We start from the raw sequence: 26984 nt of genomic DNA on the forward strand, positions 1-26984 counted from the left end.
ACTGGACAGTTTTAAGGGGGTGGACAGTTTTAAGGGGGTGAATAGTTTAAATGGGACTGGACAGTTTAAAGGGGGGGGATAGTTTTAAGGGGGGTGGATAGTTTTAAGGCGGGTGATCAGTTTTAAGGGGGTGGACAGTTTTAAGGGGGTGGATAGTTTTAAGGGGGATGGTCAGTTTTAAGGGGACTGGACAGTTTTAAGGTGGGTGGACAGTTTTAAGGGGACTGGACAGTTTTAAGGGGGGTGGACAGTTTGAAGTGGGGTGGATAGTTTTAAGGGGGGTGGACAGTGTCAGGATGGGACTGGACAGTTTTAAGGGGGGTGGACAGTTTTAAGGGGGGTGGACAGTTTTAAGGGGGGCGGACAGTTTTTAGGGGGATTGATAGTTTTAAGGGGGGTGGACAGCTTTCAGGGGACTGGACAGTTTTAAGGGGTGGACAGTTTTAAGGCGGTTGGATAGTTTTAAGGGGCGGATAGTTTTAAGGGGAGGTGGATAGTTTTAACGAGGGGTGGACAGTTTTAAGGGGGGACAGTTTAAAGGGGGGGATAGTTTTAAGGGGTGTGGATAGTTTTAAGGGGGGGGATAGTTTTAAGTGGTGTGGATAGTTTTAAGGGGGGTGGATAGTTTTAAGGGGGGTGGACAGTTTTAAGGGGGTGGACAGTTTTAAGGGGGGGACAGTTTTAAGGGGGGTGGATAGTTTCAAGGGGATTGGACAGTTTTAAGGGGACTGGACAGTTTTACGGGGGGTGGACAGTTTTAAGGGGACTGGTCAGTTTTATGGGGGGTGGACAGTTTTAAGGGGACTGGACAGTTTTAAGGGGACTGGACAGTTTTAAGGGGGGGGTGGACAGTTTTAAGGAGGGGTGGATAATTTTAAGGGGGGGTGGATAGTTTTAAGGGGGGGCAGTTTTAAAGGGGTGGCTAGTTTTAAGGGGGGAGGACAGTTTTAAGGGGGGGCAGTTTTAAGAGGGGAGGACAGTTTGAAGGGGGGTGGACAGTTTTAAGGGGACTGGACAGTTTTAAGGGGGGTGGACAGTTTTAAGGGGACTGGACAGTTTTAAGGGGGGTGGACAGTTTTAAGGGGACTGGACAGGTTTAAGGGGGGGACATTTTTAACGTGGGTGGACAATTTTAAGGGGGGTGGACAGTTTTATGGGGGGGGACAGTTTTAAGGCGGTGGACAGTTTTACGGGGGGTGGACAGTTTTAAGGGGGGTGGACAGTTTTAACGAGGGTGGACAGTTTTAAGGGGGGACAGTTTTAAAGGGGCAGACAGTTTTAAGGGGACTGGACAGTTTTAAGGGGGGGGCAGTTTTAACGAGGGTGGACAGTTTTAAGGGGGGACAGTTTTAAAGGGGCAGACAGTTTTAAGGGGACTGGACAGTTATAAGGGGACTGGACAGTTTTAAGGGGACTGGACAGTTTTAAGGAGACTGGACAGTTTAAAGGGGGGGTAGTTTTAAGTGGACTGGACAGTTTTAAGGGGGTGGACAGTTTTAAGGGGACTGGACAGTTTTAAGGGGACTGGACAGTTTAAAGCGGGGGGTAGTTTTAAGGGGGTGAATAGTTTAAATGGGACTGGACAGTTTAAAGGGGGGCGATAGTTTTAAGGGGGGTGGATAGTTTTAAGGCGGGTGGTCAGTTTTAAGGGGGTGGACAGTTTTAAGGGGGTGGATAGCTTTAAGGGGGATGGTCAGTTTTAAGGGGACTGGACAGTTTTAAGGGGGGTGGACAGTTTTAAGGGGGGTGGATAGTTTTAAGGGGGGTGGATAGTTTTAAGGGGGGTGGATAGTTTTAAGGGGGGTGGATAGTTTTAAGGGGGGTGGATAGTTTTAAGGGGGGTGGATAGTTTTAAGGGGGGTGGATAGCTTTAAGGGGTGTGGATAGTATTAAGGTGGGGGACAGTTTTAAGGGGGGTGGATAGTTTTAAGGGGGTGGATAGCTTTAAGGGGTGTGGATAGTATTAAGGTGGGGGACAGTTTTAAGGGTGGTGGATAGTTTTAAGGGGACTGGACAGTTTGAAGGGGACTGGACAGTTTTAAGGGGACTGGACAGTTTAAAGGGGGGGATAGTTTTAAGGGGTGTGGATAGTTTTAAGGGGGGGGACAGTTTTAAGTGGGGTGGATAGTTTTAAGGGGATTGGACAGTTTTAAGGGGACTGGACAGTTTTAAGGGGGGTGGACAGTTTTAAGGGGACTGGACAGTTTTAAGGAGGGTGGACAGTTTTAAGGGGACTGGACAGTTTTAAGGGGACTGGACAGTTTTAAGGGGACTGGACATTTTTAAGGGGGGGGACAGTTTTAAGGGGACTGGACAGTTTTAAGGGGGGTGGATAGTTTTAAACGGGTGGATAGTTTTAAGGGGGGTTGATAGTATTACGGTGGGGAACAGTTTTAAGGGGGTTGGACAGTTTTGGGAGGTGGGTGGACAGTTTTAAGGGGGGGAACATTTTTAAGGGGGGGTGGATAGTTTTAAGGGGGGTGGGTAGTTTTAAGAGGGGGACAGTTTTAAGGGGGTTGGACAGTTTTGGGAGGTGGGTGGACAGTTTTAAGGGGGGGGGACATTTTTAAGGGGGGGTGGATAGTTTTAAGGGGGTGGACAGTTTTCGGAGATGGGTGGACAGTTTTCGGGGGGGGGACAGTTTTAAGGGGACTGGACACCTTTAAGGGGGGTGGACAGTTTTGGGAGAGCTGTGGACAGCTTTAAGGGGGGGACAGTTTAAAGGGGGGTACAGTTTTACGGGGGGGACAGTTTTAAGGGGGGTGGACAATTTTGGGAGGGGGATGGATAGTTTTAAGGGGGGAACAGTTTTAAGGGGACTGGGCAGTTTTAAGGGGACTGGACAGTTTAAAGGGGGGTGGATAGTTTTAAGGGGGGTGGATAGTTTTAAGGGGGGTGGGGAGTTTTAAGGGGACTGGGCAGTTTTATGGGGACTGGACAGTTTCAAGGGGGGACAGTTTTAAGGGGGTGACAGTTTTAAGGGGACTGGACAGTTTTAAGGGGAGTGAACAGTTTTAAGGGGGGTGGATAGTTTTAAGGGGGGTGGATAGTTTTAAGGGGGGTGGATAGTTTTAAGGGGGGTGGATAGTTTTAAGGATGGTGGATAGTTTTAAGGGGGGTGGATAGCTTTAAGGGTTGTGGATAGTATTAAGGTGGGGGTCAGTTTTAAGGGGGGTGAACAGTTTTAAGTGGGGTGGATAGTTTTAAGGGGGGGCAGTTTTCAGGGGACTGTACAGTTTTAAGGGGACTGGACAGTTATAAGGGGACTGGACAATTTTAAGGGGACTGGACAGTTTTAAGGAGACTGGACAGTTTAAAGGGGGGGGGTAGTTTTAAGTGGACTGGACAGTTTTAAGGGGGTGGACAGTTTTAAGGGGACTGGACAGTTTTAAGGGGACTGGACAGTTTTAAGGAGACTGGACAGTTTAAAGGGGGGGTAGTTTTAAGGGGGTGAATAGTTTAAATGGGACTGGACAGTTTAAAGGGGGGGGGGATAGTTTTAAGGGGGGTGGATAGTTTTAAGGTGGGTGGTCAGTTTTAAGGGGGTGGACAGTTTTAAGGGGGTGGAGAGTTTTAAGGGGATGGTCAGTTTTAAGGGGACTGGACAGTTTTAAGGTGGGTGGACAGTTTTAAGGGGACTGGACAGTTTTAAGGGGGGTGGACAGTTTTAAGGGGGTGGACAGTTTAAAGTGGGATGGACAGTTTTAAGGGGACTGGGCAGTTTTAAGGGGACTGGACAGTTTTAAGCGGGGTGGACAGTTTTAAGGGGACTGGACAGTTTTAAGGGGACTGGACAGTTTTAAGCGGGGTGGACAGTTTTAAGGGGACTGGAGAGTTTTAAGGGGACTGAACAGTTTTAAGGGGGGTGGATAGTTTTAAGGGGGGTGGATAGTTTTAAGGGGGGTGGATAGTTTTAAGGAATGGTGGATAGTTTTAAGGGGGGTGGATAGTTTTAAGGGGGGTGGATAGTTTTAAGGGGGTGGATAGCTTTAAGGGGGGTGGATAGTATTAAGGTGGGGGACAGTTTTAAGGGGGGTGGACAGTTATAAGTGGGGTGGATAGTTTTAAGGGTGGTGGATAGTATTAAGGGGACAGGACAGTTTTAAGGGGACTGGACAGTTTTAAGGGGGGGATAGTTTTAAGGGGTGTGGATAGTTTTAAGCGGGGTGGATAGTTTTAAGGGGGGGACAGTTTTAAGGGGGGTGGATAGTTTTAAGGGGATTGGACAGTTTTAAGGGGACTGGACAGTTTTAAGGGGGGTGGACAGTTTTAAGGGGACTGGACAGTTTTAAGGGGGGTGGACAGTTTTAAGGGGACTGGACAGTTTTAAGGGGGGTGGACAGTTTTAAGGGGACTGGACAGTTTTAAGGGGACTGGACATTTTTAAGGGGACTGGACATTTTTAAGGGGACTGGACAGTTTTAAGGGGGGTGGACAGTTTTAAGTGGGGTGGATAGTTTTAAGGGGGGTGGACAGTGTCAGGATGGGACTGGACAGTTTTAAGGGGGGTGGACAGTTTTAAGGGGGGTGGACAGTTTTAAGGGGGGCGGACAGTTTTTAGGGGGATTGATAGTTTTAAGGGGGGTGGACAGCTTTCAGGGGACTGGACAGTTTTAAGGGGTGGACAGTTTTAAGGCGGTTGGATAGTTTTAAGGGCCGGATAGTTTTAAGGGGGTGGATAGTTTTAAGGGGGGGTGGATAGTTTTAACGAGGGGTGGACAGTTTTAAGGGGGGACAGTTTAAAGGGGGGGATAGTTTTAAGGGGTGTGGATAGTTTTGAGGGGGGGGGATAGTTTTAAGGGGATTGGACAGTTTTAAGGGGACTGGACAGTTTTACGGGGGGTGGACAGTTTTAAGGGGACTGGTCAGTTTTAAGGGGGGTGGACAGTTTTAAGGGGACTGGACAGTTTTAAGGGGACTGGGCAGTTTTAAGGGGGGGTGGACAGTTTTAAGGAGGGGTGGATAATTTTAAGGGGGGGTGGATAGTTTTAAGGGGGGGCAGTTTTAAAGGGGTGGATAGTTTTAAGGGGGGAGGACAGTTTTAAGGGGACTGGACAGTTTTAAGGGGGGGGGCAGTTTTAAGAGGGGAGGACAGTTTAAAGGGGGGTGGACAGTTTTAAGGGGACTGGACAGTTTTAAGGGGACTGGACAGTTTTAAGGGAGTGGACAGTTTTAAGGCGACTGGACAGTTTTAAGGGGGGTGGACAGTTTTAAGGGGACTGGACAGTTTTAAGGGAGTGGACAGTTTTAAGGGGACTGGACAGGTTTAAGGGGGGGACATTTTTAACGTGGGTGGACAATTTTAAGGGGGGTGGACAGTTTTATGGGGGGGGACAGTTTTAAGGCGGTGGACAGTTTTAAAGGGGCAGACAGTTTTAAGGGGACTGGACAGTTTTAAGGGGGGGCAGTTTTAACGAGGGTGGACAGTTTTAAGGGGGGACAGTTTTAAAGGGGCAGACAGTTTTAAGGGGACTGGACAGTTTTAAGGGGACTGGACAGTTTTAAGTGGACTGGACAGTTTTAAGGGGGTGGACAGTTTTAAGGGGGTGAATAGTTTAAATGGGACTGGACAGTTTAAAGGGGGGGGATAGTTTTAAGGGGGGTGGATAGTTTTAAGGCGGGTGGTCAGTTTTAAGGGGGTGGACAGTTTTAAGGGGGTGGATAGTTTTAAGGGGGATGGTCAGTTTTAAGGGGACTGGACAGTTTTAAGGTGGGTGGACAGTTTTAAGTGGGGTGGACAGTTTTAAGTGGGGTGGATAGTTTTAAGGGGGGTGGACAGTGTCAGGATGGGACTGGACAGTTTTAAGGGGGGTGGACAGTTTTAAGGGGGGTGGACAGTTTTAAGTGGGGTGGATAGTTTTAAGGGGGGGATAGTTTTAAGGGGGGTGGATAGTTTTAAGGGGGGTGGACAGTTTTAAGGGGATTGGACAGTTTTAAGGGGACTGGACAGTTTTACGGGGGGTGGACAGTTTTAAGGGGACTGGTCAGTTTTATGGGGGGTGGACAGTTTTAAGGGGACTGGACAGTTTTAAGGGGACTGGACAGTTTTAAGGGGGGGTGGACAGTTTTAAGGAGGGGTGGATAATTTTAAGGGGGGGTGGATAGTTTTAAGGGGGGGCAGTTTTAAAGGGGTGGCTAGTTTTAAGGGGGGAGGACAGTTTTAAGGGGGGGCAGTTTGAAGAGGGGAGGACAGTTTGAAGGGGGTGGACAGTTTTAAGGGGACTGGACAGTTTTAAGGGGGGTGGACAGTTTTAAGGGGACTGGACAGTTTTAAGGGGGGTGGACAGTTTTAAGGGGACTGGACAGGTTTAAGGGGGGGACATTTTTAACGTGGGTGGACAATTTTAAGGGGGGTGGACAGTTTTATGGGGGGGGGACAGTTTTAAGGCGGTGGACATTTTTACGGGGGGTGGACAGTTTTAAGGGGGGTGGACAGTTTTAACGAGGGTGGACAGTTTTAAGGGGGGACAGTTTTAAAGGGGCAGACAGTTTTCAGGGGACTGGACAGTTTTAAGGGGGGGGCAGTTTTAACGGGGGTGGACAGTTTTAAGGGGGGACAGTTTTAAAGGGGCAGACAGTTTTAAGGGGACTGGACAGTTATAAGGGGACTGGACAGTTTTAAGGGGACTGGACAGTTTTAAGGAGACTGGACAGTTTAAAGGGGGGGGTAGTTTTAAGTGGACTGGACAGTTTTAAGGGGGTGGACAGTTTTAAGGGGACTGGACAGTTTTAAGGGGACTGGACAGTTTTAAGGAGACTGGACAGTTTAAAGGGGGGGGTAGTTTTAAGGGGGTGAATAGTTTAAATGGGACTGGACAGTTTAAAGGGGGGCGATAGTTTTAAGGGGGGTGGATAGTTTTAAGGCGGGTGGTCAGTTTTAAGGGGGTGGACAGTTTTAAGGGGGATGGTCAGTTTTAAGGGGACTGGACAGTTTTAAGGGGGGTGGACAGTTTTAAGGGGGTGGACAGTTTTAAGGGGGATGGACAGTTTTAAGGGGACTGGACAGTTTTAAGGGGGGTGGACAGTTTTAAGGGGACTGGACAGTTTTAAGCGGGGTGGACAGTTTTAAGGGGACTAGACAGTTTTAAGGGGTGGACAGTTTTAAGGGGGGGGTGGACAATTTCAAGGAGGGAGAACAGTTTTAAGGGGACTGGGCAGTTTTAAGGGGACTGGACAGTTTTAAGGGGGGTGGATAGTTTTAAGGGGGGTGGATAGTTTTAAGGGGGGTGGGGAGTTTTAAGGGGTCTGGGCAGTTTTAAGGGGACTGGACAGTTTTAAGGGGGGGACAGTTTTAAGGGGGTGACAGTTTTAAGGGGACTGGACAGTTTTAAGGGGACTGAACAGTATTAAGGGGGGTGGATAGTTTTAAGGGGGGTGGATAGTTTTAAGGGGGGTGGATAGTTTTAAGGGGGGTGGATAGTTTTAAGGGTGGTGGATAGTTTTAAGGGGGGTGGATAGCTTTAAGGGGTGTGGATAGTATTAAGGTGGGGGACAGTTTTAAGGGGGGTGGATAGTTTTAAGGGGGTGGATAGCTTTAAGGGGTGTGGATAGTATTAAGGTGGGGGACAGTTTTAAGGGTGGTGGATAGTTTTAAGGGGACTGGACAGTTTGAAGGGGACTGGACAGTTTTAAGGGGACTGGACAGTTTAAAGGGGGGGATAGTTTTAAGGGGTGTGGATAGTTTTAAGGGGGGGACAGTTTTAAGGGGGGTGGATAGTTTTAAGGGGATTGGACAGTTTTAAGGGGACTGGACAGTTTTAAGGGGGGTGGACAGTTTTAAGGGGACTGGACAGTTTTAAGGAGGGTGGACAGTTTTAAGGGGACTGGACAGTTTTAAGGGGACTGGACAGTTTTAAGGGGACTGGACATTTTTAAGGGGGGGGACAGTTTGAAGGGGGGACAGTTTTAAGGGGACTGGACAGTTTTAAGGGGGGTGGATAGTTTTAAACGGGTGGATAGTTTTAAGGGGGGTTGATAGTATTACGGTGGGGAACAGTTTTAAGGGGGTTGGACAGTTTTGGGAGGTGGGTGGACAGTTTTAAGGGGGGGGAACATTTTTAAGGGGGGGTGGATAGTTTTAAGGGGGGTGGGTAGTTTTAAGAGGGGGACAGTTTTAAGGGGGTTGGACAGTTTTGGGAGGTGGGTGGACAGTTTTAAGGGGGGAATAGTTTTAAGGGGTGTGGATAGCTTTAAGGGGTGTGGATAGTATTAAGGTGGGGGACAGTTTTAAGGGGGGTGGATAGTTTTAAGGGGGTGGATAGCTTTAAGGGGTGTGGATAGTATTAAGGTGGGGGACAGTTTTAAGGGTGGTGGATAGTTTTAAGGGGACTGGACAGTTTGAAGGGGACTGGACAGTTTTAAGGGGACTGGACAGTTTAAAGGGGGGGATAGTTTTAAGGGGTGTGGATAGTTTTAAGGGGGGGACAGTTTTAAGGGGGGTGGATAGTTTTAAGGGGATTGGACAGTTTTAAGGGGACTGGACAGTTTTAAGGGGGGTGGACAGTTTTAAGGGGACTGGACAGTTTTAAGGAGGGTGGACAGTTTTAAGGGGACTGGACAGTTTTAAGGGGACTGGACAGTTTTAAGGGGACTGGACATTTTTAAGGGGGGGGACAGTTTGAAGGGGGGACAGTTTTAAGGGGACTGGACAGTTTTAAGGGGGGTGGATAGTTTTAAACGGGTGGATAGTTTTAAGGGGGGTTGATAGTATTACGGTGGGGAACAGTTTTAAGGGGGTTGGACAGTTTTGGGAGGTGGGTGGACAGTTTTAAGGGGGGGGAACATTTTTAAGGGGGGGTGGATAGTTTTAAGGGGGGTGGGTAGTTTTAAGAGGGGGACAGTTTTAAGGGGGTTGGACAGTTTTGGGAGGTGGGTGGACAGTTTTAAGGGGGGGATAGTTTTAAGGGGTGTGGATAGTTTTAAGAGGGGGATAGTTTTAAGGGGTGTGGATAGTTTTAAGCGGGGTGGATAGTTTTAAGGGGGGGACAGTTTTAAGGGGGGTGGATAGTTTTAAGGGGATTGGACAGTTTTAAGGGGACTGGACAGTTTTAAGGGGGGTGGACAGTTTTAAGGGGACTGGACAGTTTTAAGGGGGGTGGACAGTTTTAAGGGGACTGGACAGTTTTAATGGGGGTGGACAGTTTTAAGGGGACTGGGCAGTTTTAAGGGGACTGGACATTTTTAAGGGGACTGGACATTTTTAAGGGGACTGGACAGTTTTAAGGGGGGTGGACAGTTTTAAGTGGGGTGGATAGTTTTAAGTGGGGTGGACAGTGTCAGGATGGGACTGGACAGTTTTAAGGGGGGTGGACAGTTTTAAGGGGGGTGGACAGTTTTAAGGGGGGCGGACAGTTTTTAGGGGGATTGATAGTTTTAAGGGGGGTGGACAGCTTTCAGGGGACTGGACAGTTTTAAGGGGTGGACAGTTTTAAGGCGGTTGGATAGTTTTAAGGGGCGGATAGTTTTAAGGGGGTGGATAGTTTTAAGGGGGGATGGATAGTTTTAACGAGGGGTGGACAGTTTTAAGGGGGGACAGTTTAAAGGGGGGGATAGTTTTAAGGGGTGTGGATAGTTTTGAGGGGGGGGGATAGTTTTAAGGGGATTGGACAGTTTTAAGGGGACTGGGCAGTTTTACGGGGGGTGGACAGTTTTAAGGGGACAGGTCAGTTTTAAGGGGGGTGGACAGTTTTAAGGGGACTGGACAGTTTTAAGGGGGGTGGACAGTTTTAAGGGTGGGTGGACAGTTTTAAGGAGGGGTGGATAATTTTAAGGGGGGGTGGATAGTTTTAAGGGGGGGCAGTTTTAAAGGGGTGGATAGTTTTAAGGGGGGAGGACTGTTTTAAGGGGGGGGCAGTTTTAAGAGGGGAGGACAGTTTAAAGGGGGGTGGACAGTTTTAAGGGGACTGGACAGTTTTAAGGGGGGTGGACAGTTTTAAGGGGACTGGACAGTTTTAAGGGAGTGGACAGTTTTAAGGGGACTGGACAGGTTTAAGGGGGGGACATTTTTAACGTGGGTGGACAATTTTAAGGGGGGTGGACAGTTTTATGGGGGGGGACAGTTTTAAGGCGGTGGACAGTTTTAAGGGGGGTGGACAGTTTTAAGGGGGGTGGACAGTTTTAACGAGGGTGGACAGTTTTAAGGGGGGACAGTTTTAAAGGGGCAGACAGTTTTAAGGGGACTGGACAGTTTTAAGGGGGGGGCAGTTTTAACGAGGGTGGACAGTTTTAAGGGGGGACAGTTTTAAAGGGGCAGACAGTTTTAAGGGGACTGGACAGTTATAAGGGGACTGGACAGTTTTAAGGGGACTGGACAGTTTTAAGGAGACTGGACAGTTTAAAGGGGGGGGTAGTTTTAAGTGGACTGGACAGTTTTAAGGGGGTGGACAGTTTTAAGGGGGTGAATAGTTTAAATGGGACTGGACAGTTTAAAGGGGGGGGATAGTTTTAAGGGGGGTGGATAGTTTTAAGGCGGGTGATCAGTTTTAAGGGGGTGGACAGTTTTAAGGGGGTGGATAGTTTTAAGGGGGATGGTCAGTTTTAAGGGGACTGGACAGTTTTAAGGTGGGTGGACAGTTTTAAGGGGACTGGACAGTTTTAAGGGGGGTGGACAGTTTGAAGTGGGGTGGATAGTTTTAAGGGGGGTGGACAGTGTCAGGATGGGACTGGACAGTTTTAAGGGGGGTGGACAGTTTTAAGGGGGGTGGACAGTTTTAAGGGGGGCGGACAGTTTTTAGGGGGATTGATAGTTTTAAGGGGGGTGGACAGCTTTCAGGGGACTGGACAGTTTTAAGGGGTGGACAGTTTTAAGGCGGTTGGATAGTTTTAAGGGGCGGATAGTTTTAAGGGGGTGGATAGTTTTAAGGGGAGGTGGATAGTTTTAAGGGGACTGGACAGTTTTAAGGGGGGTGGACAGTTTTAAGGGGACTGGACAGTTTTAAGGGGGGTGGACAGTTTTAAGGGGACTGGACAGTTTTAATGGGGGTGGACAGTTTTAAGGGGACTGGACAGTTTTAAGGGGACTGGACAGTTTTAAGGGGACTGGACATTTTTAAGGGGACTGGACATTTTTAAGGGGACTGGACAGTTTTAAGGGGGGTGGACAGTTTTAAGTGGGGTGGATAGTTTTAAGTGGGGTGGACAGTGTCAGGATGGGACTGGACAGTTTTAAGGGGGGTGGACAGTTTTAAGGGGGGTGGACAGTTTTAAGGGGGGCGGACAGTTTTTAGGGGGATTGATAGTTTTAAGGGGGGTGGACAGCTTTCAGGGGACTGGACAGTTTTAAGGGGTGGACAGTTTTAAGGCGGTTGGATAGTTTTAAGGGGCGGATAGTTTTAAGGGGGTGGATAGTTTTAAGGGGGGATGGATAGTTTTAACGAGGGGTGGACAGTTTTAAGGGGGGACAGTTTAAAGGGGGGGATAGTTTTAAGGGGTGTGGATAGTTTTGAGGGGGGGGGATAGTTTTAAGGGGATTGGACAGTTTTAAGGGGACTGGGCAGTTTTACGGGGGGTGGACAGTTTTAAGGGGACAGGTCAGTTTTAAGGGGGGTGGACAGTTTTAAGGGGACTGGACAGTTTTAAGGGGGGTGGACAGTTTTAAGGGGGGGTGGACAGTTTTAAGGAGGGGTGGATAATTTTAAGGGGGGGTGGATAGTTTTAAGGGGGGGCAGTTTTAAAGGGGTGGATAGTTTTAAGGGGGGAGGACTGTTTTAAGGGGGGGGCAGTTTTAAGAGGGGAGGACAGTTTAAAGGGGGGTGGACAGTTTTAAGGGGACTGGACAGTTTTAAGGGGGGTGGACAGTTTTAAGGGGACTGGACAGTTTTAAGGGAGTGGACAGTTTTAAGGGGACTGGACAGGTTTAAGGGGGGGACATTTTTAACGTGGGTGGACAATTTTAAGGGGGGTGGACAGTTTTATGGGGGGGGACAGTTTTAAGGCGGTGGACAGTTTTAAGGGGGGTGGACAGTTTTAAGGGGGGTGGACAGTTTTAACGAGGGTGGACAGTTTTAAGGGGGGACAGTTTTAAAGGGGCAGACAGTTTTAAGGGGACTGGACAGTTTTAAGGGGGGGGCAGTTTTAACGAGGGTGGACAGTTTTAAGGGGGGACAGTTTTAAAGGGGCAGACAGTTTTAAGGGGACTGGACAGTTATAAGGGGACTGGACAGTTTTAAGGGGACTGGACAGTTTTAAGGAGACTGGACAGTTTAAAGGGGGGGGTAGTTTTAAGTGGACTGGACAGTTTTAAGGGGGTGGACAGTTTTAAGGGGGTGAATAGTTTAAATGGGACTGGACAGTTTAAAGGGGGGGGATAGTTTTAAGGGGGGTGGATAGTTTTAAGGCGGGTGATCAGTTTTAAGGGGGTGGACAGTTTTAAGGGGGTGGATAGTTTTAAGGGGGATGGTCAGTTTTAAGGGGACTGGACAGTTTTAAGGTGGGTGGACAGTTTTAAGGGGACTGGACAGTTTTAAGGGGGGTGGACAGTTTGAAGTGGGGTGGATAGTTTTAAGGGGGGTGGACAGTGTCAGGATGGGACTGGACAGTTTTAAGGGGGGTGGACAGTTTTAAGGGGGGTGGACAGTTTTAAGGGGGGCGGACAGTTTTTAGGGGGATTGATAGTTTTAAGGGGGGTGGACAGCTTTCAGGGGACTGGACAGTTTTAAGGGGTGGACAGTTTTAAGGCGGTTGGATAGTTTTAAGGGGCGGATAGTTTTAAGGGGGTGGATAGTTTTAAGGGGAGGTGGATAGTTTTAACGAGGGGTGGACAGTTTTAAGGGGGGACAGTTTAAAGGGGGGGATAGTTTTAAGGGGTGTGGATAGTTTTAAGGGGGGGGATAGTTTTAAGTGGTGTGGATAGTTTTAAGGGGGGTGGATAGTTTTAAGGGGGGTGGACAGTTTTAAGGGGGTGGACAGTTTTAAGGGGGGGACAGTTTTAAGGGGGGTGGATAGTTTCAAGGGGATTGGACAGTTTTAAGGGGACTGGACAGTTTTACGGGGGGTGGACAGTTTTAAGGGGACTGGTCAGTTTTATGGGGGGTGGACAGTTTTAAGGGGACTGGACAGTTTTAAGGGGACTGGACAGTTTTAAGGGGGGGGTGGACAGTTTTAAGGAGGGGTGGATAATTTTAAGGGGGGGTGGATAGTTTTAAGGGGGGGCAGTTTTAAAGGGGTGGCTAGTTTTAAGGGGGGAGGACAGTTTTAAGGGGGGGCAGTTTTAAGAGGGGAGGACAGTTTGAAGGGGGGTGGACAGTTTTAAGGGGACTGGACAGTTTTAAGGGGGGTGGACAGTTTTAAGGGGACTGGACAGTTTTAAGGGGGGTGGACAGTTTTAAGGGGACTGGACAGGTTTAAGGGGGGGACATTTTTAACGTGGGTGGACAATTTTAAGGGGGGTGGACAGTTTTATGGGGGGGGACAGTTTTAAGGCGGTGGACAGTTTTACGGGGGGTGGACAGTTTTAAGGGGGGTGGACAGTTTTAACGAGGGTGGACAGTTTTAAGGGGGGACAGTTTTAAAGGGGCAGACAGTTTTAAGGGGACTGGACAGTTTTAAGGGGGGGGCAGTTTTAACGAGGGTGGACAGTTTTAAGGGGGGACAGTTTTAAAGGGGCAGACAGTTTTAAGGGGACTGGACAGTTATAAGGGGACTGGACAGTTTTAAGGGGACTGGACAGTTTTAAGGAGACTGGACAGTTTAAAGGGGGGGTAGTTTTAAGTGGACTGGACAGTTTTAAGGGGGTGGACAGTTTTAAGGGGACTGGACAGTTTTAAGGGGACTGGACAGTTTAAAGCGGGGGGTAGTTTTAAGGGGGTGAATAGTTTAAATGGGACTGGACAGTTTAAAGGGGGGCGATAGTTTTAAGGGGGGTGGATAGTTTTAAGGCGGGTGGTCAGTTTTAAGGGGGTGGACAGTTTTAAGGGGGTGGATAGCTTTAAGGGGGATGGTCAGTTTTAAGGGGACTGGACAGTTTTAAGGGGGGTGGATAGTTTTAAGGGGGGTGGATAGTTTTAAGGGGGGTGGATAGTTTTAAGGGGGGTGGATAGTTTTAAGGGTGGTGGATAGTTTTAAGGGGGGTGGATAGCTTTAAGGGGTGTGGATAGTATTAAGGTGGGGGACAGTTTTAAGGGGGGTGGATAGTTTTAAGGGGGTGGATAGCTTTAAGGGGTGTGGATAGTATTAAGGTGGGGGACAGTTTTAAGGGTGGTGGATAGTTTTAAGGGGACTGGACAGTTTGAAGGGGACTGGACAGTTTTAAGGGGACTGGACAGTTTAAAGGGGGGGATAGTTTTAAGGGGTGTGGATAGTTTTAAGGGGGGGGACAGTTTTAAGTGGGGTGGATAGTTTTAAGGGGATTGGACAGTTTTAAGGGGACTGGACAGTTTTAAGGGGGGTGGACAGTTTTAAGGGGACTGGACAGTTTTAAGGAGGGTGGACAGTTTTAAGGGGACTGGACAGTTTTAAGGGGACTGGACAGTTTTAAGGGGACTGGACATTTTTAAGGGGGGGGACAGTTTTAAGGGGACTGGACAGTTTTAAGGGGGGTGGATAGTTTTAAACGGGTGGATAGTTTTAAGGGGGGTTGATAGTATTACGGTGGGGAACAGTTTTAAGGGGGTTGGACAGTTTTGGGAGGTGGGTGGACAGTTTTAAGGGGGGGAACATTTTTAAGGGGGGGTGGATAGTTTTAAGGGGGGTGGGTAGTTTTAAGAGGGGGACAGTTTTAAGGGGGTTGGACAGTTTTGGGAGGTGGGTGGACAGTTTTAAGGGGGGGGACATTTTTAAGGGGGGGTGGATAGTTTTAAGGGGGTGGACAGTTTTCGGAGATGGGTGGACAGTTTTCGGGGGGGGGACAGTTTTAAGGGGACTGGACACCTTTAAGGGGGGTGGACAGTTTTGGGAGAGCTGTGGACAGCTTTAAGGGGGGGACAGTTTAAAGGGGGGTACAGTTTTACGGGGGGGACAGTTTTAAGGGGGGTGGACAATTTTGGGAGGGGGATGGATAGTTTTAAGGGGGGAACAGTTTAAAGGGGGGTGGATAGTTTTAAGGGGGGTGGATAGTTTTAAGGGGGGTGGGGAGTTTTAAGGGGACTGGACAGTTTTAAGGGGGGGACAGTTTTAAGGGGGGGACAGTTTTAAGGGGACTGGACAGTTTTAAGGGGACTGAACAGTTTTAAGGGGGGTGGATAGTTTTAAGGGGGGTGGATAGTTTTAAGGGGGGTGGATAGTTTTAAGGGGGGTGGACAGTTTTAAGGGGGGTGGATAGCTTTAAGGGGGGTGGATAGTATTAAGGTGGGGGACAGTTTTAAGGGGGGTGGACAGTTTTAAGTGGGGTGGATAGTTTTAAGGGGGTGGATAGTTTTAAGGGGGGGTGGATAGTTTTAAAGAGGTGTGGACAGTTTTAAGGGGGGGCAGTTTTAAGGGGGGTGGATAGTTTTAAGGGGGGTGGATAGTTTTAAGGGGACTGGACAGTTTTAAGCGGGGGTGGATAGTTTTCTGGGGGGACAGGTTTAAGGGGGGTGGACAGTCTTCAGGGGGGTGGACAGGTTTAAGGGGGGTGGATAGTTTTAAGGGGGGTGGACAGTTTTAAGGGTGGTGGACAGTTTTAAGGGGACTGGACAGTTTTAAGGGGACTGGACAGTTTAAAGGGGGGGATAGTTTTAAGGGGTGTGGATAGTTTTAAGGGGTGTGGATAGTTTTAAGGGGGGGGATAGTTTTAAGGGGTGTGGATAGTTTTAAGGGGGGTGGATAGTTTTAAGGGGGGGACAGTTTTAAGGGGGGTGGATAGTTTTAAGGGGATTGGACAGTTTTAAGGGGACTGGACAGTTTTAAGGGGGGTGGACAGTTTTAAGGGGACTGGACAGTTTTAAGGGGGGTGGACAGTTTTAAGGGGACTGGACAGTTTTAAGGGGACTGGACAGTTTTAAGGGGGGGACAGTTTGAAGGGGGGGACAGTTTTAAGGGGACTGGACAGTTTTAAGGGGGGTGGATAGTTTTAAACGGGTGGATAGTTTTAAGGGGGGTTGATAGTATTACGGTGGGGGACAGTTTTAAGGGGGGTGGACAGTTTTAAAGGGGGGGCGATTTGAGGGGGGACAGTTTTAAGGGGGAGACAGTTTTAAGGGGGGTGAATAGTTTTAAGGAGGGGACAGTTTTAAGGGGGTTGGACAGTTTTGGGAGGTGGGTGGACAGTTTTAAGGGGGGGACATTTTTAAGGGGGGTTCGATAGTTTTAAGGGGGGTGGATAGTTTTAAGGGGGGGACAGTTTTAAGGGGGTTGGACAGTTTTGGGTGGTGGGTGGACAGTTTTAAGGGGGTGGACAGTTTTCGGAGATGGGTGGACAGTTTTCGGGGGGGGACAGTTTTAAGGGGACTGGACACTTTTAAGGGGGGTGGACAGTTTTGGGAGGGGTGTGGACAGCTTTAAGGGGGGGACAGTTTAAAGGGGGGTACAGTTTTACGGGGGGGACAGTTTTAAGGGGGGTGGACAATTTTGGGAGGGGGATGGATAGTTTTAAGGGGGGGAACAGTTTTAAGGGGGGTGGATAGTTTTAAGGGGGGTGGACAGTTTTGGGAGGGGGTGGATAGTTTTTAGGGGGGTGGACAGTTTTAAGGGGGCACAGTTTTAAGGGGGGTGGACAGTTTTGGGGGGGGATAGTTTTAAGGGGGGTGGACAGTTTTAAGAGGGGGGACAGTTTTAAGAGGCGTGGTTAGTTTAACGGGGGGTGGATAGTTTTAAGGGGGGGGGCAGTTTTAAGGGGGGTGGACAGTTTTGGGATGTGGGTGGACAGTTTTAGGGGGGGACCGTTTTAAGGGGGGTGGATAGCTTTGGGAGGGGGTTGGACAGTTTTAGGGGGGGTACGTTTTTAAGTGGGGAACAGTATTAAGGGGGGTGGACAATTTTGGGAGGGGGGTGGATAGTTTTAAGGGGGGGACAGTTTTAAGGAGGGGACAGTTTTAAGGAGTGGACAGTTTTAAGGGGGGGACAGTTTTAAGGGGGGGACAGTTTTAAGGGGACTGGACAGTTTTAAGTGGGGGACAGTTTTAAGGGGGGGGACAGTTTTAAGGGGGTGGCAGTTTTAAGGGGGGGATGTTTTAAGGGGGGTGGACAGTTTTAAGGGGGGGAGAGTTTTAAGGGGGGGGCAGTTTTAAGGGGGGGACAGTTTTAAGGGGGGTGGACAATTTTGGGAGGGGGATGGATAGTTTTAAGGGGGGGAACAGTTTTAAGGGGGGTGGATAGTTTTAAGGGGGGTGGACAGTTTTGGGAGGGGGTGGATAGTTTTTAGGGGGTGGATAGTTTTTAGGGGGTGGACAGTTTTAAGGGGGCACAGTTTTAAGGGGGGTGGACAGTTTTGGGGGGGGATCGTTTTAATGGGGGTGGATAGTTTTAAGGGGGGTGGACAGTTTTAAGAGGGGGGACAGTTTTAAGAGGCGTGGTTAGTTTAACGGGGGGTGGATAGTTTTAAGGGGGGGGCAGTTTTAAGGGGGGTGGACAGTTTTGGGATGTGGGTGGACAGTTTTAGGGGGGGACCGTTTTAAGGGGGGTGGATAGCTTTGGGAGGGGTTTGGACAGTTTTAGGGGGGGTACGTTTTTAAGTGGGGAACAGTATTAAGGGGGGTGGACAATTTTGGGAGGGGGGTGGATAGTTTTAAGGGGGGGACAGTTTTAAGGAGGGGACAGTTTTAAGGAGTGGACAGTTTTAAGGGGGGGACAGTTTTAAGGGGGGGACAGTTTTAAGGGGACTGGACAGTTTTAAGTGGGGGACAGTTTTAAGGGGGGGACAGTTTTAAGGGGGTGGCAGTTTTAAGGGGGGGACAGTTTTAAGGGGGGTGGACAATTTTGGGAGGGGGATGGATAGTTTTAAGGGGGGGAACAGTTTTAAGGCGGGTGGATAGGTTTAAGGGGGTGGACAGTTTTGGGAGGGGGGTGGATAGTTTTAAGGGCGGTGGACAGTTTTAAGGGGGGGGACAGTTTTAAGGTGGGTGGACAGTTTTGGGTGGTTGGTGGACAGTTTTAAGGGGGGGAACAGTTTTAAGGGGGGGACATTTTTAAGGGGCGTGGACAATTTTGGGAGGGCGTGGTAGTTTTAAGGGGGGACAGTTTTAAGGGGTGGACAGTTTTAAGGGGGTCAGTTTTAAGGGGACTGGACAGTTTTAAGAGGGGTGGACAGTTTTAAGGGGGGGTCAGTTTTAAGGGGGGGAGACAGTTTTAAGTGGGGGGACAGTTTTAAGTGGGGGGACAGTTTTAAGGGTTTGGACAGTTTTAAGGGGACTGGACAATTTTGTAAGGTGGGTGTACAGTTTTGGGAGGTGGGTGGACAGTTTCATGATGTTAGTGACAGTTGGACTACTCAGTCAGGTTTCATTCAGTAACTTAGTGACTGACATCGAGTGATTCAACACTCGCAGGATCAAATGATTCAGATCCATTAATGTGATAGGCTTTTGACCAATCCCTTTTGTTCCATTAACAATAGACTGGAATATTTGAGGGAGAAATGTTCAATTATATCCCTTTTTGAAGCAACATTCACAACAACTCATACCTTGTTACCCACAGCGTCAGCCAGTTCTTCCACTTTCTCCACCATCACTAGTGCCTAAAAGACACAATGTGAATCCAGGAGTGAGACAGAGTGAATCAGGAATAAGACACCAAGTGAATCAGGAGGGAGACAAAGGGCGGGATTCTCTATCCCAGGACCCCGGATTGCATACCCCATGGGATGGAGAATCAGATGTCAGGACAAAATCTGAATCAACCCTAGGCACCGACCGATACCAAAGCTTCAACCCCTGGAATCGAGGTCCACTCCGCGCACCAACAGGAGCATGTCAATGAATGCAAATGGGTTGTAATGACACATTTGTCTCCATTTAAGGGACCCGGCATCCTATGCTCCAGCTCTCCGTGATTCTCCAATCCCCGTAGCCAGGAATCACATGGGTGTGGTTCACTTGCGGTCTCTACCAGCATGGCCCTAGTATGGTGGAACTTACGGTGGGCCAACAGGGTAACTCCCCCAAGGAGTTACTTCCTTTACCCACCGCGAGGTCTACCATGCCAGAGCCATGCTGGTAGAGACCATCCAAGCCTAATCAATTGCTGCAACCCCCCACAATGCACTGGCTGCCCTCTTCCCCACTATCAAGCACCCCCCCCTCCCCCCGGGGACCCCTGTAATATGGAGACTCCACGAGAGAACCCTGAAATAGAGAGACCCCCCACCGGCAGGGACTGCAGGAATAGGGAGAACCCCCACAGGGATCCCTTGGTTAAATGAACCCTCCCTCCCCATTGATAACCCCTCACACACACAGACCCCATCCCCCCAGAAAAGAGACCCCTGTCTGGAAGCTTGAGAACAGTCCAGACAGGAGCAGTGAGAAGAATTACAGCTTTACCTTGAATATCCATGTGTCCATTCCTGGAAAGAGAACCGCTGTGACCGGTGTCTGGTTCCCACAGATCCATTAGCTGCATGCCATTCATAGCTTTCCAACAGTGCTCCTTGATTGACAGCCCATAAAAAACATCTGCAGCTTTGATTCATTCATCTCCATTCACATCAATGGCTTAAGTGGTGAGACCCCAATGTTTACAAACATTGACCACATCAAAGAGAGGTACGTGCAGTGCATTCACATGATTGAGTGATTGGAATGCACTCAGTGCTTGGAATGCACTTATCTCTCTTTGATGTGATCAATGTTTACAACATTGGGATATCACCACTTAGGCCACTGAACCTTGAAGGGGGTCCCTGTACAAGGGTTCGTGTGGGGGGTCTCCCTATGACAGGTGTTCCTGTTGTGAGGGATCTCCATATTACAGGGATCCCTGTGGGTGTTTCCATATTACAGGGCTCCCTGTGGGGACCCCTATTAATGTCCATGTGGGTGGTCCGCTATTACAGGGGTCTCTCTCCTTTAGGGAGTTACCCCCTTAGCCCACCAAGGGGTCCACCACACTAGGGCCATGTTGGTACAGACCAGAAGTGATCAGCGGCCACGTGATTATCAGCCACGGAGACCGGACAATTATGCAAGGCCAGAGCATAGGGCACCAGGCCCATTAAATGGACACAAATGGGTCATTAAGACGCATTTGTATTTATTTACATCCCCCGCGGATGCACATCATGGACCTGAGTGAGAATCAGAGTGAATCAGGAGTGAGACACAGAGTTACACACAGGCTGGATTATTCCCTTCCTGCCAACAGTGAGTTTCCTGGTGGGTGGGGGTGGGGTGAATACCCCAGGATGCAATAAATGGGTATCCCAATGATGGGAAATGATGTCGGGAGTTTATTGTTCTGACTGTCAGGGCGGGAGAATGGCCGCAGAATCACAGAATTGCTTCAGTGATGGCCCAGCATGCCAGCACCATCTCTCCAAATGAGCATCATGACTTAGTGCCACTCCCCTGCTCTTTCACTGTACTCCTGCACATTGTTTCTTCAAATTAACACCTAGTGCCCTTTTGAATACCTCGATTGAACCTGCCTCCACCACACTTCCAAGCAGCGCATTCCAGGCCCAACCTAAAAAAGTTTTTTTCTCAAATCACATTTGTTTCTCTGTGTGATGAATGCAGGAATTTCAGATATATTGTATATATATATTTGGTGCAGTAATTGTTAAAAGCCTGAGTTAGTGTCTGTATGACTGCTTTTGAAATTCCTGGTTTACAAGACAAACAGACTCTCTGGCTACAGAAGTGCTGTTAAAGCATTATAAAAGTTGGGCTGCTGGAATTTTGTTTATATAAAAATGGTTCCCTTGAGTAGATAATTAGAATTATAGCAGAATTCCCGCCCTGGTGCAGTGCAGCCCCGGGATTCTCCGTCTCGCCAGCTGGCCAATGGGGTTTCCCACGCCGTCGGGAAATCTCCAGGATGCTGGCGCAATGCAGAATCCTGACAGCGGAGAATCCAGCCTATAGTATTTAGCTTTGGTAAGATTATGTCGTTAATGTGAGGAACCAGGGGCTGAAGCAGTCAGGTGCTGTGTTTCAGTTCAGTTTAGATTGGGGATATGAACAGAACAGCAGCTTTTTGCCAAATGCTGGGAAGTTAAACAGTAGTTTGACACAGGCAAGAATCTGCAAGGTGGTTCCTGAAGGATCTCTCTCTCGAAGCGGTTTATCCAAGACAACTCTTTACAGCAAGTATTCCTGGGTGGCTAAATGTATTTAAAAGTGGATTTTGACCTGAGATGGGTTTTGCTTTAGTGGAGATAAAAGATAGCAGCTTAGAGTTAGTGCTTCATGATATTGTTAAGCATTGTTTAACGGGTAATTTTAAGCTTTTGTCTTTATGATATTAAAGTCAGTGTTAAGATTGTGCTAATAATAAAGTTTATTTTAATATAACATATCCCTATTTGTGTGTGGAATCACTCCTGGAGTGAAGTATCTTTTCCTCACAGTGTTACAAATTAAATAATATTTTGGGGTTTCTGTCCAGTAATTTAGCAACTGTTGGAGGCAGGTCTGGGATCATAATATTCTGCAAATCATTTTAAATCTGTGCCCTCTCGTTATCTCTATCCGCTCATGATTTTGAACATCTCTTTCAAATCTCCTCCATGCTGCCTTACCGAGGTGTCGTAAATTATGGCAGGTTTTCACTTGCTTTGCCAGCTGCCACATCATCTGTAATGGACCAAGAACAATCAGTGTCTCACCTGCTGGTCCTCTGCCAATCCAGCTGAATAGTCACCCACAAGTGTGCCACTGAAATAATGTCCACCTGCCCACCTCGATCACTTAATAAATCAGTATCACCTCCACAGTTGGCACTAACTGAAAGATCAGTGCATGAGTGTGTTTGCACATCGACCAGCCAACCAGCTCTGGATGTTGTCTCCTACCTTGTCCTGCTCCTTCCGAAGAAGCCAACACTTTGCGATTCCCATCAGAACCTGGGCCTGCCCCAGGCGGTTACCGATCTCTGCCATGATGCTGAGTGCAGAGTCATAACGAGGTAACGCTTTCTGCAAAAGATGAGTCAGATTTCAATAAAACAGGCAGCAGCATTCCCTCTCACCTGAGTGCTATGTGCCTGGTTGACCATCATGGAGTACCGTGGACCATTGTGCTGTAGAGCCCTGCCTTCCTTACACAATTTGAAAGACCTGGCCGACAAAATTTACTAAAACACTGTTAGTTCACGTGGTATAAAAGAGTCAGTTAGAAATCTTCCAACACCAGGTTAAAGTTAAACAGGTTTGTTTCGAATCACTAGCTTTTGGAGCGCAGCTCCTTCATCAGGTGAGTGAAGAGGAGGGTTTCACAAACTCATATAAAGGCAAAGTCAATGATGCAAGATGATACTTTGAATGCGAGTCTTTGCAGGTAATTTAGTCTTTATAAGGCCAGATGGTGCGACTGTAGAGAGGGATAATCACAGATTAAAGAGGTATGTATTGTCTCAAGCCAGGACAGTTGGTAGGATTTTGCAAGCCCAGGCCAGATGGTGGGGGGTGAATGTAATGCGACATGAATCCAAGGTCCCTGTTGAGGCCGTGCTCATGTGTGCGGAACCTGTCTATAAGTTTCTGCTCGGCGATTCTGTGTTGTTGTGCGACAGTCTCTATGCCCTCCCTCCCACATAGTTAGTTGCTGGTCACAAACTGGTCCATTATCTAATCATTCTTTAAAATAGTCGTTGGCCCTTGGCTGCCCAATAATTACAATCACCAGGTTAACAAGTTTAAACACAATTACAGTTCATTTATTTAAAAAACTACAATGAACTATGCAGGAAATACAACTGGTTAACCATAAACTAATTCCTATTCCCCACTTTAATCCCCCCCCCCCGCCCACCACTCACTACACACACATAAGACAGGCAAACACAGAGGGGTGGAAAGAGTCAAAAATAATTTAACTTTTTTTTTTAGAGAATCCAATTCTTTTTTGTCCAATTAAGGAGCAATTTAATGTGGCCAATCCACCTACGCTGCACATATTTTGGGTTATGGAGGTAATGGTTTTCCTGTAGATTCACTCATTCATGTTCACTGCAGCTCCAGGGATAGCCTTCCTGGAGAAACACGGAGAGAAGAGAGAAGGGTGTGGCCTCTAAGCTGCCAGGAGTCAAACTGAAACCTTCAGGTCTCTGAACCATCCCACTGGAATAAGATCCAATCACCATCTGTTACCAGGCAATGTAATTGGCCCAATTCTATTTTTTAAATAAATTTAGAATACCCAATTTTTTTTCCAATTAAGGGACAATTAAGGTAGCCAATCCACCTACCCTACACATTTTTGTGGTTGTGGGGGTGAGACCCACGCAGACACGGGGAGAATATGCAAACTTCTCACAGACAATGACCCGGGGCTATGGTCGAACACGAGTCTTCGGTGCCGTAAAGCAGCAGTGCTAACCACTGAGCCACCGTGCTGCCCCTTTTGGCCCAATTCATTGGCCCCCAGCTAATCGATCAAACTAAGTCCTTGCCCATCTCTCATTCTTTGATGACAAAAAGAACAGGAACTAGAATTATCTCTGATTTATTTGTTCTCAAGGGCAGCACGGTAGCATTGTGGATAGCACAATTGCTTCACAGCTCCAGGGTCCCAGGTTCGATTCCGGCTTGGGTCACTGTCTGTGCGGAGTCTGCACGTCCTCCCCGTGTCTGCGTGGGTTACCTCCGGGTGCTCCGGTTTCCTCCCACAGTCCAAAGATGTGCGGGTTAGGTGAATTGGCCAATGATAAATTGCCCTTAATGTCCAAATTGCCCTTGGTGTTGGGTGGAGGTGTTGAGTTTGGGTAGGGTGCTCTTTCCAAGAGCCGGTGCAGACTCAAAGGGCCGAATGGCCTCCTTCTGCACTGTAAATTCAATGATAATCTATGATTAATCTAGGACAAAGGTTCGGCACAACATCGTGGGCCGAAGGGCCTGTTCTGTGCTGTATTTTCTATGTTCTATGTTCTATGTTCCGGTAACTTCTTTTTAAAAAAAATATGCTTATTCAAAGTTTTTCCAACAAAAATTTTTCAACCAATTAAACCCCCCCCCCTCCCTCTCCCCACCCCCCTCCGTAACAGAAAAGAAAAGAGCAAAACATAAACATATCAATCAAACATAATACTGAACTTACCCAATGGGTTTCTCCCGCACATATTAACCCTCCCATATGCTTTTTACAAGTACCCCTGGGAAAGAAAAAAAAAACCCACCCGCCCAAATAACCCCCCCCCCCCGAAAGAAACACCCCCCTCCCCCCCACCCCCTCCCTGGGTTGTTGCTGCTGCTGACCGACCTCATTCTCGCGCTCCGCGAGATAGTCTAGGAACGGTTGCCACCGCCTGAAGAACCCCTGCGCAGACCCTCTCAAGGCAAACTTTATCCTCTCCAGCTTAATGAACCCTGCCATGTCATTTATCCAGGCTTCCACACTGGGGGCCTTCACGTCTTTCCACATGAGCAAGATCCTCCGCCGGGCTACCAGGGACGCAAAGGCCAGAATACCAGCTTCTTTCGCCTCCTGCACTCCCGGCACGTCCGCCACCCCAAATAATTCCAGCCCCCAACTTGGTTTGACCTGGACTTTCACCACCTTGGACATAGTCCTCGTGAAACCCCTCCAGAACCCATCCAGTGCCGGGCACGACCAAAACATGTGGATGTGATTCGCCGGGCTTCCCGAGCACCTCCCACATCTGTCCTCCACCCCAAAGAACCTACTCAGCCTCGCCCCTGTCATATGCGCTCTGTGAATAACCTTAAACTGTATCAGGCTGAGCCTGGCACATGAGGAAGAGGAATTAACCCTACTCAGGGCATCAGCCCACAGACCCTCATCAATCTCCTCCCTAAACTCCTCCTCCCACTTGCCCTTCAGCTCTTCTACCAAAGCCTCCCCCTCTCCTTTCATCTCCTGATATAGCGCCAAAACCTTGCCTTCTCCGACTCATACACCCAAAATCACCCTGTCTTGAATCCTCTGTGCTGGAAGCAACGGGAATTCCCTCACCTGCTGCCTCACAAACGCCCTCACTTGCATATACCTGAACGCATTTCCCGGGGGTAACCTGAACTTCTCCTCCAGCGCCCCTAGGCTCGCAAACGTCCCGTCTACAAACAGGTCCCCCATTCTTTTGATCCCTGCCCGATGCCAGCTCCGAAATCCCCCATCCATCCTCCCTGGGACGAACTGATGGTTCTCCCGGATTGTGGACCACACCGAGGCTCCCATCTCACCCCTATGTCATCTCCACTGCCCCCAGATCTTTAGCGTTGCCGCCACCACCGGACCCGTGGTGTACCTTGTCGGAGAGAGCGGCAGCGGTGCCGTCACCAGCGCCCTCAGGCTCGTTCCTTTGCAGGACGCCATCTCCAACCTCTTCCATGCCGCCCCCTCTCCCTCTATTACCCACTTACGGATCATCGCTACGTTGGCTGCCCAATAATAGCCACCCAGATTCGGCAACGCCAGCCCTCCTCTGTCCCTACTACACTCCAGAAACCCCCTCCTTACCCTCGGGGTCTTGTTTACCCACACAAAACCCATGATGCTCCCACCCACCCGCTTAAAAAAGGCCTTGGTAATCATAACAGGAAGGCACTGGAACACAAAAAGAAACCTCGGGAGGACCATCATTTTAATCGACTGTAACCTGCCCGCTAGCGAGAGTGGCAACACATCCCATCTTTTGAAGTCCTCTTCCATCTGCTCCACCAGCCGCGTCAAATTAAGTTTGTGCAGGGCCCCCCAGCTCCTAGCTACCTGGATCCCCAAGTACCGAAAGCTCCTTTCCGCCTTCCTCAACGGAAGGTCGTCTATCCCTCTTCCCTGGGCCCCTGGATGCACCACAAAGAGCTCACTTTTCCCTACATTGAGCTTATAGCCCGAGAAGTCCCCAAACTCCCTTAGGATCCGCATGACCTCCACCATCCCCTCCACTGGATCTGCCACATACAGCAACAGGTCGTCTGCATACAGCGACACTCGATGCTCCTCTCCCCCTCGGACCACCCCCCTCCACTTCCTGGACTCGCTTAATGCCATGGCCAAAGGCTCAATTGCCAATGCAAACAACAGGGGGGACAGGGGGCATCCCTGCCTCGTCCCTCGGTACAGCCGAAAGTGCTCCGACCTCCGCCGATTCGTAGCCACACTCGCCACCGGGGCTCAATACAGGAGCCTGACCCAACTGATAAACCCCTCCCCAAACCCAAACCTCCGCAACACTTCCCAAAGATACTCCCACTCCACTCGGTCAAAGGCCTTCTCCGCGTCCATAGCTGCCACTATCTCCGCCTCTCCCTCCACCGATGGCATCATAATCATGTTCAGGAGCCTCCGCACATTGGTGTTTAGCTGCCTGCCCTTTACAAATCCCGTCTAGTCCTCATGAATCGCCCCCGGAACACAGTCCTCAATTCTCGTAGCCCGCACTTTTGCCAGCAACTTAGCATCCACATTGAGGAGCGAGATCGGTCTATACGACCCACATTGCAGTGGGTCCTTGTCCCGCTTCAAGATCAGAGAGATCAGCGCCCCGGACATTGTCGGGGGCAGGGTCCCCCCCTCCCTTGCCTCATTGAAAGTCCTCACTAGCAACGGGGCTAACAGGTCCGGATACCTCCTGTAAAACTCAACCGGGAACCCATCTGGCCCCGGGGCCTTCCCCGCCTGCATGCTCCCCAGTCCTTTAACCAGCTCCTCCAACCCAATTGGCGCCCCCAAACCAGCCACCTCCTGCTTCTCCACCCTCGGGAACCTCAGTTGATCTAGAAATCGTCGCATCCCCTCTTCCCCCGCTGGGGGCTGAGATCTGTACAGCTCCTCATAAAAGTCCTTAAATGCCTCATTTACTTTCACCGCACGCCGCACCGTAGTTTCCCTGCTATCCTTGACTCCACCTATCTCACTCGCTGCCATCCTCTTACGGAGCTGATGTGCCAGCATCCGGCTCGCCTTCTCCCCATACTCGTACGTCACCCCCTGTGCTTTCCTCCACTGTGCCTCTGC

The 26984-nt window shown here is 49.1% G+C and overlaps 1 protein-coding gene across 1 annotated transcript in view; it reads right to left on the bottom strand.

Moving 5' to 3' along the window:
- The window catches only part of rapsn (receptor-associated protein of the synapse, 43kD), a 185031-nt gene that overhangs the window by 85415 nt on the left and 72632 nt on the right, over positions 1 to 26984 (bottom strand). Inside the window, exons 3-4 of the mRNA XM_072518720.1 lie at positions 21866 to 21988; positions 18536 to 18589 (exon numbers count right to left, since the gene is read on the bottom strand). Of these exons, the coding sequence (XP_072374821.1) occupies positions 18536 to 18589; positions 21866 to 21988 (177 nt within the window). The remainder of the gene's footprint in view (positions 1 to 18535; positions 18590 to 21865; positions 21989 to 26984) is intronic.

Source organism: Scyliorhinus torazame, chromosome 10 (genome assembly GCF_047496885.1).
Source record: "Scyliorhinus torazame isolate Kashiwa2021f chromosome 10, sScyTor2.1, whole genome shotgun sequence".
Lineage (NCBI taxonomy): Eukaryota > Metazoa > Chordata > Chondrichthyes > Carcharhiniformes > Scyliorhinidae > Scyliorhinus > Scyliorhinus torazame.